General features: G+C 36.9%; 2 protein-coding genes across 4 annotated transcripts in view; one reads left to right on the forward strand and one right to left on the reverse strand.

Moving 5' to 3' along the window:
• Positions 1-1,512: 1,512 nt before the first annotated feature.
• Positions 1,513-2,739, reverse strand: LOC126704691 (uncharacterized). The gene has a single exon (XM_050403720.1). The coding sequence runs from the start codon at positions 2,737-2,739 to the stop codon at positions 1,513-1,515; it is 1,227 nt and encodes a 408-aa protein (XP_050259677.1).
• A 6,935-nt stretch (positions 2,740-9,674) lies between these two features.
• LOC126715541 (dicer-like protein 4) overlaps positions 9,675-14,286 on the forward strand; it is a 35,894-nt gene continuing 31,282 nt past the window's right edge. Inside the window, exons 1-5 of one of the 3 annotated variants that reach the window (XM_050416184.1) lie at positions 9,675-10,156; positions 10,691-10,868; positions 13,362-13,472; positions 13,732-13,872; positions 13,990-14,062. In XM_050416184.1, the coding sequence (XP_050272141.1) occupies positions 9,900-10,156; positions 10,691-10,868; positions 13,362-13,472; positions 13,732-13,872; positions 13,990-14,062 (760 nt within the window). In that variant the 5' untranslated portion in view covers positions 9,675-9,899. The remainder of the gene's footprint in view (positions 10,157-10,690; positions 10,869-13,361; positions 13,473-13,731; positions 13,873-13,989; positions 14,063-14,286) is intronic. The other 2 variants (XM_050416186.1, XM_050416185.1) reach the window with 2 other exon arrangements.

Here is a 14,286-nt window from a genome sequence, read left to right on the forward strand (position 1 = left end):
AGTATTCATTCATCCTTTTGAATTTTGCAAGTTATTTTTAAGTATAGCTCGTCTTTGGGGATGACAACACTTTTTTCCTCAACTTTATTCGTCCTTAGACTTGGTAGCTGGTTTTACATTCTATCCATAAGCCTAACTTTTCCTCGTCCAAATAATTGGATTGTTATAGTTGGCGTCCTGCTTGACATGAAATATTCATGTATGCATTTCCTCGTCCATGGGTAGGACTAATGTATTAAGGGCTTTACTTTGTCCATTATCTGGACAAATATGCCTTGTTTTTCCTTGCATCTCCGTGTCCAGAGATTTTACTCGTCTTGGGCTTTTAGCCTTCTTGTTGATTATTTTGAATAAAAACAATATAAATACTAAAAATTCACACAACATTATGTATATAGCATAAACATTGTTCATAGGTGAGGCATGTGCTTAGAAGCTAATGCCATTAAGGAATTTAATAAATACAAACTCCATAATCTCGTCTATAGCTCACAACACACAACTTTAAAGACTAAATATAGTTTTAAGAAATTAACACATGCACAAAGCTTATATTTAAACGGACTTCGAAACAAACTTTTAGCTGCTTGTCCTAGGTAATGCTCGTCCAGGCTGGGACTTTACTGGTAATACCTTCTCAAGTGTTCAACATGCCAAGGGTGCTCCAACTTCCTCCCGTCCAAAGTTTCCAAGTAGTAGGATCCTTATCTTTTGCAATTGATAACTTTGTAGGGTTCCTCCCAATTAGGTCCCAGTTTCCCATGAGCTGGGTTCTTAGTTGCCAAAGAAACTTTTTTCAGGACGAGATCTTTTATGTTGAACCGCCTTGGCTTCACCATTGCATCATACTACCTAACCATGAGGTTTTTGTATCTCGCTGTCCTATGTTCTACGTTCGTCCTTACCTCGTATTAGATTGAGGTTTAAATGGAGTTGCTCCTCGTTGTCCTTATCCTGATACATCGTCACCTTGTGGTTGACCATGTGCACTTTTGCAGGTATGACTGCTTCGCTTCCATAGGCTAGCTTGAAAGGAGTTTCTCCTGTAGGGGTTCTCACCGTCGTCCTGTACGCCCATAAAACATCTAGTAGCTCATCTGGCCATACTCCCTTTACCCCCTCAAGCCGAGTCTTGATGATACTTAACAAGGATCAGTTTGCAACTTCGGCCTGACCATTTGCTTAGGGGTGGGCGGGCGAGGAATAATGATTTTGAATTCCGAAGTGTTCACAGAAGTCTCTGAAAAATGCATTGTCAAATTGTCGTCCGTTGTCAGACACTAATTCTCTGGGCACCACAAACCTGCACACAATGTTCTTCCAGACGAAATTCTTGACATTTTGTTATGTGATACTCGCTAAGGGTTCTGCTTCTACTCACTTTGTGAAATGATCAATACCCACCACCAGAAACTTCATCTATCTCATCTCAAGTGGAAAGGGTCCTAAAATGTCTAGCCCCCATTGTGCAAAAGGCCTTGGGGCCATCATCGGGGTGAGATATTCTGATAGTTATCTGGGGACGTTACTAAACCGTTGGCATTGATTGCAGACCTTGACATATGCCTTGACATCAACTTGCATATTTGGCCAGTAGTAGCCTGCACGGACGACTTTGTGGACAAGTGATCTGGCTCCTGAATGGTTGCCACATGCTCCATTATGAATCTCCCTCAATACATAATTGGCCTCGTCCGGAGCTAAACACCTCAGATAAGGTTGCGAAAAACCCCTTTTGTATAGTACCTCATCCATGAGGACGTATTTGGCTGATCTGACTCTAAGCTTCCTGGCTTCGTCTTTTCTTTCTGGAAGCTTTCCGTCCTTCAAGTATGATAATATTGGAGTCATCCAATTTTCTTCACCTTTTATCTGTTGTACTTCTAGAAAGTCTATGCTGGGCAGGTATTGAATTTCATCTAACTCGTCCATTACTTCACTCGCTGAGGCTGCCTTTGCTAAAGTATTTGCTTCCATGTTTTCTTCTCTTGAGATCTGAACGAAATCAGCTTCCTTAAACTTCTTTACAAGGCATACCACCTTATTAAGGTACTTCTTCATTCGTTCTTCTTTGGCTTCACATGTCCCATTTACTTGGCCTATGACTAGTTGAGAGTCTCCCAGTATGAGTATCGATTTTGCTTCCACAGATTTAGCCAACTCCAACCCTTTAAGAAGGGCTTCATACTCAACTTCATTGTTGGTTGTTTGATACTGCAGACAAACCTTATGCTTCAATTTATCTCCCTCCGGGGATAGTAAAACAACTCCTATTCCTCCTGCATGCTGTGTAGATGATCCATCCACACAGACGATCCACTTCTTACTATTCTCCACCTCGCTTAAGTCATCATAACTCGGAATGAACTCTGCAATGAAGTCTGTCAGGGCTTGAGCTTTTATTGCATTTCTGGGTTGGTACCTAATGTCAAATTCGCTAAGCTCGACAGCCCATTGGATTAGTTGTCCTGCGGCTTCCAACTTGTTCATTGCCTTCTTGAGTGGATGAGCCGTCATGACATTGATAACATGAGCTTGGAAGTAATGTCTCAACTTCCTAGAAGCTGTTATTAGTGTAAAGGCCAATTTCTCTATCAATGGATAATGTCCTTTCACTCCTCTGAGCACTCTGCTTATGTAGTAGACTGGCTTCTGCACCCTTCCTTTTTTTCTGATTAACGCTGAACTTATAGCATGTGGAGTCACTGCTAAGTACAAGTACAATTCCTCTCCCAACATAGACGGACTCAGCAAGAGGGCCGTGGTAAGATATATCTTCAGGTCTTGAAAAGCTTTCTGACACTCGTCCGTCCATTCAAATGCCTTTTTAAAAACTTTAAAAAACGACAAAAATTTATCAGTAACTTTAGAGACAAACCTGTTGAGGGCAACAACTCGTCCGGTAAGAGACTGGACTTCTTTGATATTTCGTGGAGGCTCCATGTTCAGTATCGCCTGGATCTTGTCTGGATTTGCTTCAATCCCCCTATGTGAAACCATAAACCTTAGGAATTTCCCTGATGACACTCCGAAAGCACACTTACTAGGGTTCAACCTCATGTTGTACTACCTAAGTGTGTCAAATGTTTCCTGCAGGTTGTCTAGATGCTTTCCCTCGTCCTGACTTTTCACCAGCATGTCATCTACTTAGACTTCTACATTCTGCCCAATCTGTGGACGAAACATGTGGTTAACCAACCTCTGATATGTTGCCCCAGTGTTCTTCAAACCGAAGGGTATCACCTTATAACAGAATAAGCCTTGACTTGTGACGAAGGATGTCTTCTCTTGGTCTACCTCGTCCATCCTTATCTGATTGTATCTAAAGAAAGCATCCATAAAACTAAGTAGCTTGTGACCTGCTATGGAATCTACCAATTGGTCAATGCGTGGCAACGGGTAGTTGTCCTTGGGACAAGCCCTATTTAGATCGGTGAAATCTACACACATTCTCCACTTTCCGTTTGCCTTCTTGACCATTACTACATTGGCCAACCAGTTTGGATAATAAACTTCTCAAATGAACTTCGCTACGGTCAACTTCTGCAATTCTTCTTTAATAGCATTGTCTCTCTCAGGAGTAAACACCCTTTTCTTCTGTCGTACAAGCTTAGAGGAAGGATACACATTTAGACGGTGGGTAATGACACTAGGGTCTATACCCGACATATCCTCATAACTCCAAGCAAACACATCAATACTCTTCCTGAAGAAACGGACAAGGTCCTTCTTAATCTTCTCTTCTAAATTTGCTCCAACCCTGGTACACCTCTTGGGGTTATTCTCATCCAAGAAAATATTTTCTAATGCTTCGGTAGGCTCTACCACAACTCTCCTTTCCTCAATATTCATCATCTGAACTTATTCGTCCATGGCCAACATGGCCAGGTAGCATTCTCTTGCTGCCAGTTGATCTCCCTGCACTTGTCCTATCCCATGCTCCGTTGGAAATTTGACTGACAGGTGGTAAGTAGACGTAACTGCTTTCCAACTATTTAAAGTTGGTCTTCTAATTATGGCATTGTAGGAGGATGAACAATCTACCACCAAGAAATTCACGTCCCTGGCTACCTGTTGTGGGTATGCCCCCATCACGACAAGTAATGTGACAGTGCCTATAGGCTGCACCTTCATTCTACCAAATCCTACCAAGGGTGAGTTTACTAGACGAAGTTGGTCTCGTCCGAGCCTCATTTGCTGAAAAACAAGGTAATAAATATATCTGCTGAACTTCCATTGTCCACCAATACCCTTGTAGTTGTATAATCGACAATAAGCAAAGTAATAATGATGGCATCGTCATGGGGGTGGTGAACTCTTTCAGCATCCGCGTCCGTGAATGTGATTGCTTGCTCGTCCGTGGTCCTCGTCCTTGGAGATCGTCCAGAGAGTTGAACATTCTGCACTACCTTCAAATACGTCTTCCTGGACTTGGACAATTGGCCTGCTGAGCTTCCTCCTATAATAACTCTTATCTCTCCAAGCGGGGGTTGCAATGACTCTTCTACCTTCCCTTTCAACTTCTCATCCTTATGTTCTCGTCTAAAGAAATTTCTCAACTTTCCTTGTCTTATAAGATTTTCAATCTGCTATTTTAGATCATAACATTTGTCCGTTTTGTGCCTATGGTCTCTATGGAAGCGGCAATACTTGTTCCTATTGCGCTTGTTGGGGTGGTGTATGAGGTTTGCTTCCATTCTTTCTGCTCTCTTCCTCTTCTTGGCTATGATTACATCTTTTGCATTCATAAAGTTCTGGGTTGAATGGATGAGTTCAACCATGGACTGAGGCTCCTTCTCATAAAACTTGTGGATGAACAAATCAAAATTAACCCCATTGTGAAAGGTCGCCAATAGTAGCTTATCATTCACCTCATCCACCGTCAGGGCTTCCCTGTTGAAACGAGTGATAAAGGACCGCAAGCTTTCATTCTCCCCCTGTTCTATGGTCAACAGGCTGGACAAAGAACGCTTGTGTCTCTGTCCCCCAATGAAGTTATTAACGAACAACTTGCTCAACTCTTTGAAAGAACTTACCGAATTCGGGGGTATTTTATTGAACCACACTCATGCCGGATCTTTGAGGGTGGTAGGGAAGACTCTACACATAATTTCATCCGGGAACCCCTGAAGGTGCATTGTAGTCTTAAAAGTAGCAATGTGATCAAACGGGTCACGCGCTCTATCATACGAATCCAAGGAAGGCATCTTGAATTTTGGAGACAAGGGGTGACCATTGATGGAAGCTGTGAAAGGGGAATCTGTTTGGTGAACTAGATCCTCTATAGGATTTGTTCTTCTCATGTTCTCCCTCATCTCATCCATAACCTTCCTCATTTGGTCGATCTCTCTCTCCAAGTGTGGCACCTTTCTTGATGTGGTGCCTCTTGATTGGCTTTCAGGCACAATATTTCTTCCATCTCCCTGGCTCTGGCCTTGTTCTTCTCCATATGCCTCATGTCGTTGCCTCTTGAGATTAATCTCCCTTGTCAGTTATTGGTTCTGGAGAGTTAACTCTGCCATAGTGGTTGCTATGGATTGCACATGTTGAACAAAGGATGGTTGCATGGCAGGCACAGATTGACAATCGCGATGGGGATTGCTAGAAGCATCCCTACTTTCTTGATGACCTGGGCTGGTAGCTCTCGATCTAGTCTGAACCATTGCAGCCTTTTTGTCAGAGAAAGGAATTGTAGAACTCATATAAAATCTAACAAAACTTTTTCCCACAGACGGCGCCAACTGATGAATACAAGGAAATCAGTAGGTTGAATGTCTCGGGAGTTTATGACCTCAATGTTACTTGGAATGTCCTGAAAAGATAAGCACAAAATCAGAGGAGACCGGGGAGGACCGGTCAAGAATCCTCTGATGGTAAAGTCAGTATTTTTGGAATTCCAATTTGTGTGGAAGTGTCTCAATGCCTTACCTTCCTGTAGAAGAGCCCTTATATAGTGCTTGTCTGAGGCAGTTACTTCTCCTACCGTTGTGAAGTTCGGAGGATTCAGATGTAACTTCCATAACTACCATGGAAGTTACATTATTTGGGGTATGTTTTCCATAACCGTTTATTGGGGGAACATGTTGTAGCATGACAGGAAAACAGAAGTAGCTTCAACATGTTTAAGACACAAGGCGTTCATCCAACCGACTTTGTGGATAGACGGGCTTACCCTGGACGAATATGCCGTATGCCATCCAACATTTCCTTAGGATGAGTGTAGGAGTTGGTATATTTTATAACACCATCAACTACATTTTCCAATCACAAAAATACATAATGATGATAATGGGGAGATTGAAATTTATTGGGTAGAAGTTTGAAGTTGTTTGTATGACATAAATGTGGGTGTACGGCTGGTTTTTTTTTTTTTTTAAAATAATAATACGACAGATGTGTTTTTATAAAGAGACGTGTTTGTTTAATTTTTTTTAAAAAATTTTATAAATGGATAAAACAATTTGAAAATTTTTAAGAGAGTAGTTCTGTTTTATATGCAACTTTTTAGTGGAAGTTAAAGATATATCAGCTTATATATATTTTTTTTAAAAAACCTATATGTACCTATTTAGTTTTTTTTTTTTTTTGATATTTAGATTTGTTTTTGGATAAACATGGGGATGTTTAACTTATTTTTCTATTTTAAAAAAAAAACAATAGACGTATAGTTGCTTTGAAAAAGTGGGTTAGTGGAAGAGCATTCCTATTTTGTAGGCAATATTTTAGTGCAAGTTAGAACCTTCCTTTAGTTTTGTCTCTACTTAAATCTAAGGGTGTAGGAGTATTTTTGAACAAAAAAAAATCCGGTCCAAACAGGAGAAGCCTCTTAAATAATGGTATAGATGAAAATTTTTAAAAGAGTAGTTATGTTTTGTAGGTACTTTTTAGTGGAAGTTAAAGATATATCTACTTATTAAAAAAAAAAAAAAAAACACCCTGTATATACCTATTTAGTTTAGTTTTTTTAATAACTATTTAGTTTTTTTTTTTTTTTGATATTTCGATTTGTTTTTGGATAAACGTGGGGGTGTTTAACTTATTTTTCTATTTAAAAAAAATAAAAATAGATGTATAGTTGCTTTGAAGAAGTGGGTTAGTGGAAGAGTGTTCCTATTTTGTAGGTAATATTTTAGTGCAAGTTAGACATGTATTTTTACTAAACTATCATTTAGTTTTATTTCTACTTAAACCTAGGGGTGTAGGGGTATTTTTTTTAAAAAAAAAATCCAGTCCAAACAGAGGAAGCTCCTTAAATAATAGTATAGAAAAAGGGAAAAGCAACCAGTAAGCCATCTAACAAAGTTTCTTGGTCCTATATAAAAAAAATTAGTACATGCACTTAAAAATTGAAAACATGTGTGGAAATATGTGTGGGTGAAAATACATATAATATTGTTTAAAAACTGAAAACATGTATTTGAGTGGGTATACCAAACGGAAAGCTTCTTGGAGAGGCATTGTACAAATCTTCTTCAAGAAAATTTCAAAGTTGCTAAAAGCTTCTAGAAAAAAAAAAGTTTTTTTTTTTTGAAAAAATAAAAAATTTGTACACATTCTTTGTGAGTGCCCTTTTGGGCTTTTTAATTTTTTTTTTAATTTTTAATTTTTTATATTGGTGGAATAAGCATGGAATTTTGGGAATAGCTTATCTAGTTTTTTGCTAAAATTTGTTTGCTAAAAATGTGCTAGAGTATACTCGTATTTTGAAAATAAAAAAAAAAAATGAGAAAAGGCGGGAAAAAGTGAGGTTTTAAAAAGCTATACATGAAAACCAAAGAAAGTTAAAAACTAAAAGCTGATGCCAAACGTACTCCTAGTGTCTATTTGGGAATAGTTTATTTAACTTTTTGTTGAATTTTTTTTTTTTTTTTTGGCTGAAAGCTTGTTACAGTATTCTTGTACCTTGAAAAATTTTGAAAAAAAAGAAGGGAAAAAGTGGGGAAAAATTGAAGGTTTAAAATATTGTATATAAAAGCTGTACATAAAAGTTAAAAGCTAAAGTTGATGTCAAACAAACTCTAGCATCATTCCATTAAACTTAATACTCTGGCTTGGTTTGGTTCCAATTCTCATTTGAGGAAAAGTTTCACTTTTCTTGACATTTTCTTAAAGGAAACTAGTTTTTCCTATTAGATGTGTAGACCCTTTGCCCTTTGGCCTCACAGGAATCAAGTTGTCTTATAATTTCAATGGTTAACAATAACCTTCATAAATTGTGTTTAAACAAAGCTTTAGTTTAATTTACCATGCAAGCAAGGTCAACCAGGAAGAGGATCAATACCTTTAAAGATTATGAAACTGAGGTTTTGTTGTTCTTCGTTGTATTGTAAATGTTGTTGTAATTAGATTAGGAAAAAATAAAACTACTATAATGGTTAACAAATAATAAAAATGAAGGGATATAATTTTCCTCAAATCTTTCTTTTTTTTTTTTTTTTGAGAGGAAAAAAAATCTACTTATGTGATAATATTAAGTATCTACATGTACTTTTAATTGTGATGTAGATGACCTTCCTACTTAATACTGGTGAGATGTAAAAATCTATGTAAACCTTATAAAAGGTTCATGGCCTTATCAAGAATAACTATTTATTAAATGTGACCCTCCAATAAATTTGAATTATTGAGCGAAAGCTATAGATTAAAATTTTATAGTATTTTTTTTAAAAAAAGTCACGTCTATTGATCCAAGAAAAACTACATTTGTCACATAAATGGATGAAATAACAATTTTGAAAATGAAACCAAATTTGATGGATCACCAAAATAAAATTTTCAAAATTGATTGACCATAATGAAAATACCCCACTCTCTAATTGGTTTCTTTTTCAAAATTATTTTTCCATGTCTTATATTTACTGAAGGGTCACATTAGTTACAGGCAGGAACGAATCAAAATGAAGATTTTCAGACTCAAAGAATAAAAATAAAAATAATCACAATCTATCAAAAAAAAAAAAGTTACTCTTAAATCTTAATTAACAAAAATCTAATATGAACAAACAATGAGGTAGCTGTGTGGGCCTGTGACTTTTGGAAAGAGCAAGGCACCTGGAAGACGCTTCACAAAAAGCACTAGATTAAACTGGGAATCGAATCACAGACCTTAGATCGCAAGTAAAGTCGTTCATTTCGAGGCCCCACACAACCAACCAGTACGGAAACCTCTCTCTTTGCTCACAAAACAAACCAACAAACCAGCAAACAAAATGTATGAAAAATGCTAGAAATAAAGACTTTTTATCCAAAAAAAAAAATTGTTAATGTAATGCGTGATTATTGGTAAATAAAAATATGATATTATTGATAGATTCAAATAAGAACTAGTAAGAAGTTGACCACAATATCCATTTGTAAAAATTGTAAAATAATTTATGTTGGTAGCATTATTCAAACATAATTGGCTAATACATCCGAAATTTGTGCTACTACAATTCTAAAAAAAAAAAAAAAAGATTGTGCCACTACCAATTAAGTTTAACACATTTTAAAACTTACTAATTTGGTATTTAAATTTAACTTGGTTTTTAAGATAGTTGAAAAAAAAACCGTATTTAGAAACTAAGTTGGTTTTAAGAACCAAATTGGTCCATTTTAAATTTTAAATTCTCTTGGTTCCAAAACATCAAGAAAATTTTTTTTTTGAGAGTATGAATTATATGCTCACGCAAAGACTTTTGTTGTTGGTCGGTCCATTGGTCTTCTCTCTCTCTCTCTCTCTCTCTTTCTCTGTTACTCAAATACACTGATACATATACAAACTCGCGCTCTCTCTCTTTCTCTCACACACACACAAACACAAACATAAAACAGAGATTACTGACAAAAAGCCTGAGTGAAAGAAAGAACGATGATGGCAAGTGCTACCTAGACTTGTTGATTCTATATAACTCTAGTTTATGGTCATTCTTATTATCTTGTTTTGTCTTATTTCTCTTCTCTTCTACTTCACAACTTCGAGTCCACAGCAGCAGCACACAATGCCAGACGGCGGAGACGATCGTCCTACCGCCGGTACTACGGAGTTTGGTGCTACCGTCGCCACATCCTCTTTGGGTGTCTCTGACTCTGGGGTTCATGTTGATCATGATGATGGAGTGGAACCAGGTTCAGCAACTCATGTGACTGATAAAGATCCTAGAAAGATTGCCAGAAAGTACGTTCCTTTTCATCTTTCTGCTTCATTTCTCATCTGGGTTTTCATTTTTATTTTTGCCAGAAACTTCGTCTTTGAAAAGTTGGTTTTTTTTTTTTTTTTTTTTTTTGGTTTTTGTGTGTGTGACTTTTTCTCTGTTTGGCTGCTGGGAAAGTTGAGGAAAATTTATGTAGAAAGGGTTCTATGCTTTTGAATTCTATATCGTTTTCGGAGGATTATAATGCTTGATTGACATGGGCTAAAATAGTGGTGCCACACTTAGTTCTTTGAGTTCTCAAACTTTCTGGGTACTCTCTGAAACATAAATTTTTGTGTTCTTGCTCTACAATTTTTCATAGAAACTGGGCAAGTAACGAAATGCCGGGGTTTATGCTTTTCTTAAGGTTTTGTTTTCAGAACACATAAGCACAGCTTAAGCAAGCCAATTGTGTTTGGCTTTGCTGGTTTAAATTGTAATGCAAAATTTCTTTTTTCTTCAGAAGATAGGAGGAGCTTATTGTTGGTTATGTTGTTTTGTGATTATGTTTTCTGAAGGTACCAGTTAGAGCTATGCAAGAAAGCTCTGGAGGAGAATATAATTGTTTATTTGGGGACAGGTTGTGGGAAGACCCACATTGCGGTACTGCTTATACACGAGCTGAGTCACTTGATAAAGAAGCCCCAGAAGAACATATGCATCTTTCTTGCCCCTACGGTGGCTCTGGTTCAGCAGGTAAGCTACTATCTATTTATGTTGGTTTTATAATTCAAAGTTCAGTTTTGGGTTGTATTGAAGTTTGAGACAATCTTTGTAGTTTATATGGAATATATTGCACAATAATGTACTTGTTTGCTCCTTGGCTTGGTTTTTAGTGCTTATGTATGCAATTTCTCATTTCTAATCTAGAGTTTAAGAAGGGGCTTTTTGATTCTATGTGCATTCACCTTGGAAGGGAGTTTTGCATTTAATAAATAGAATCATTTTTGATAGGTAAAAATAATTTTATTGAGATGAGACTGCCTCGTGAAAATAGTCACGAAGTAGCCTACAAAATTACAATTGGAAAAATATTTACATATGGATCAACTTTATGAAGGAATGAATAAAGTTACTATTTGTGAGACTTGATACAAAAGACCACTCATAAAGAGAACTAATGAAAGATACTTGCAATTGGATTGGCGTGCACTCCACATCTTCAAAAGTAGGCTGATTTCTTTCCCTCCATATAGTCCACGTCAAAGATAAGGGTGTAAGGTTCTAGATATCTGAATTAGGTCCCCTACTCTGCCACCCACATAATCAATCAAAAATCTTCTTTGGTAATACCTATCAAACCCCAAACATCCTGAATATCAAACTCCATAACTCAAAGGCCACATTACAATGAATCACAAGGTGGTCCACGGTCTCTCTGCTACAATGGCACCTACAACACCAACTCACCATTGAGTAACTCCTCCTGATGAGTTTCTCACGGGTAAGAATGTTCCCCCAATTTGCCATACACAAAAAAAGAAACTATCCTATGAACATCATTACACCTTACTGTGAACTCATGATTATGCTATGAACTCATTGCTCCTTGATATATATTAACAAAATCAAAATAAGGCTAGACTACCAGAAAATACATAAGTGTCAATTGGTATCTCATTACCTTTGAGGACATATCGACCATATTTTACTAGTTCGTATAGTAGCACACAAGTGAACATTGCCAGCAAGGTTTCTCTTAGAATCTATACATTAAAACAAAGAGTTTTCAGCAATTAGGATATTTATGCATATTATAGTTTTGACCAAATTATCCATTCTTCATTAGTTATTTTGCCCACAAACTATGAAATGTTCATGTTGTTTCTTCTTCTCATATGTTACATGCACGAATCAGGATAGGCAGTAGTCCCATTTAAAAACCAGTGAATTCCGTTAAGTGTTCAACCAACTACATTAGCACTTTAGTAGGTAGTAGGGCTCAAATAAAGCATTAAGATCAACGTTCTATTTATTTGAGATAGATTGCACTTGACTATTAGCATTTGAGCAATAATGATTGAGCATTTAATAGATATCTAATCATACTTGTAAGGACATGTTTTGATCTATAGCCCAAAACGATAAATTTGTTAGAGAGTGGGCTTGTTAATGAACGTTCAATGAGTTAAAGTATAGATCACAGTAGGCTAGTTGGTGTTAGAACGAATAAAACAAACAATTTGAAAAGAAGAATACTCCTTGGTCAAGTTCGAGGATGTTGTGTTCTTATATATTTCTCTTAGACTTGTACAAATATTCAAGTTCTTGGTTACATAGTTGTTTCTTTTCTAGTTTTTCTCTAATGATCCCTTTTGTAATGGAATCCTCCTCCTTTTATACCCCTTTCCTTTTTTCATCTTAGCCTTTCACGTGTAGATCAGATTGCTAATTTCCTTGATATTTGTCCCATCAGCACCTTCCTGAAGTATTTCTAGGTAGCTGTGAGGCTAGAAGTCACTGTTTAGGTATCACCTCCACATTAATGCGGCCAATTGGTTAGGTGCAGAGTATTTAATGCGGTGGTAGCAGCATTTTTCCCAGATATTTCTCAATTTTTTGTTGACTTACTTCTCTCTGAAGCTTATCCTCCTAAGCACGGTTGCCTACTGCCCAGTACTTGATGGGTGGTTGGACTTTAGGCTTCCACTCTGTTGGCTGAGGAAGGGTGGCTCCTTGGACAACGTCACCTGTTTATTATGACCAGACCTCTTCCTCGGCCTAATAACTTACTTACCTTCGCTAAAACTTATTTTTCCTTGGGCTCTTTGATGTCTTCGGGTGCGGCCCACGGCCTAATATCCTTATCTGGGTCTTTCATCCCTACAATACCATTTCATTCCACAATCATAGAGTCCATTAATTTTCACTTTTTCTTGACATGTTTGGTTGAATTTTTATAATAATGTACTTGTTTATTTGATTGTTATACCTGCTGTGTAGACGGTTCTTTTCTTGTAATTATCCATGTACAGTGGTTTTTTATTGCTAACTTTCCCTGTTTTATGGCTAAATTCAGTTGATGTACAAGACATGGCCAAGTTTATTTAAAAGATCTTTTTTTATTTGCTAGTTGTATTTGGTAACTATTTGTTATTATAATGTAAAGCATAAACGCAGTTGCTTCCAGTCTGTTGTCACATGATTTTAATTGGTGCTTTTATTTTATTATTATTTTTTCTGTCTTAGCAAGCCAAGGTTATAGAAGACTCTATTGATTTCAAGGTTGGGGTCTATTGTGGGAGCTCTAAGCAGTTGAAATGCCATGAAGACTGGGATAAAGAAATTGAACAGTATGAGGTAGTTATACTAAACTGATCTAAAATTTATCACGCAAATTCATTCTGCACGTGGATGTATTCATCCTTCTGATAATTGCGAAGTTATTGTTGCATATAATGTCGTCCTCTCATAGTCAAGTGTTATGAGATCAACCTATGACAAGAATTTTTCTTAATTCCCTTTTATTAAGTTCAACAATTGAAAATGGGAAGTTACTTATCCCATGGCCACTTCATCGTCCTTGAAATTTTCTGTTTATGCCGTTTGTTTTCTGCAGATTCTAGTTATGACGCCTCAAATACTTCTGCGTAACTTGGTTCATCGCTTTATCAAGATGGAGTTAATTGTACTTTTGATATTTGATGAGTGCCATCATGCTCAAGGCAAAAGCAACCATCCTTATGCAGAAATCATGAAAGTAAGGGACTCTTGCTCACACTTACAGCTAACATGCCTCACAAGTTCCCACATGCTTCTTTCTGGTCAGTAGTTTGATATAATTTTTTTAATGCAAATTATCTTGATCATGTTCTAGGTCTACTATAAACCTGATGTCGGAAAAGTCCCCCGTATATTTGGCATGACTGCATCTCCAGTTGTGGGAAAAGGTAATTTGATGTTACATTTTTGTTTGAAATTTGGAAATCAAACCCAAAGAAATTGTCTGAACATACCAGTTCTTTCATCATGTTAATTTACAACTTGTTTGGTATATTATTTCTGATATTTAATGTTTGAATTGGAGGAGTCTAGACAAAATGAACCGGGAAAGAGTAGTAGTCAGTGGCAGAGCAACGTGTAAGGCCCACAATTCTGAAATTTTTTATAATAT

The sequence above is a fragment of the Quercus robur genome, chromosome 2 (assembly GCF_932294415.1).
Source record: "Quercus robur chromosome 2, dhQueRobu3.1, whole genome shotgun sequence".
Taxonomy (NCBI): domain Eukaryota; kingdom Viridiplantae; phylum Streptophyta; class Magnoliopsida; order Fagales; family Fagaceae; genus Quercus; species Quercus robur.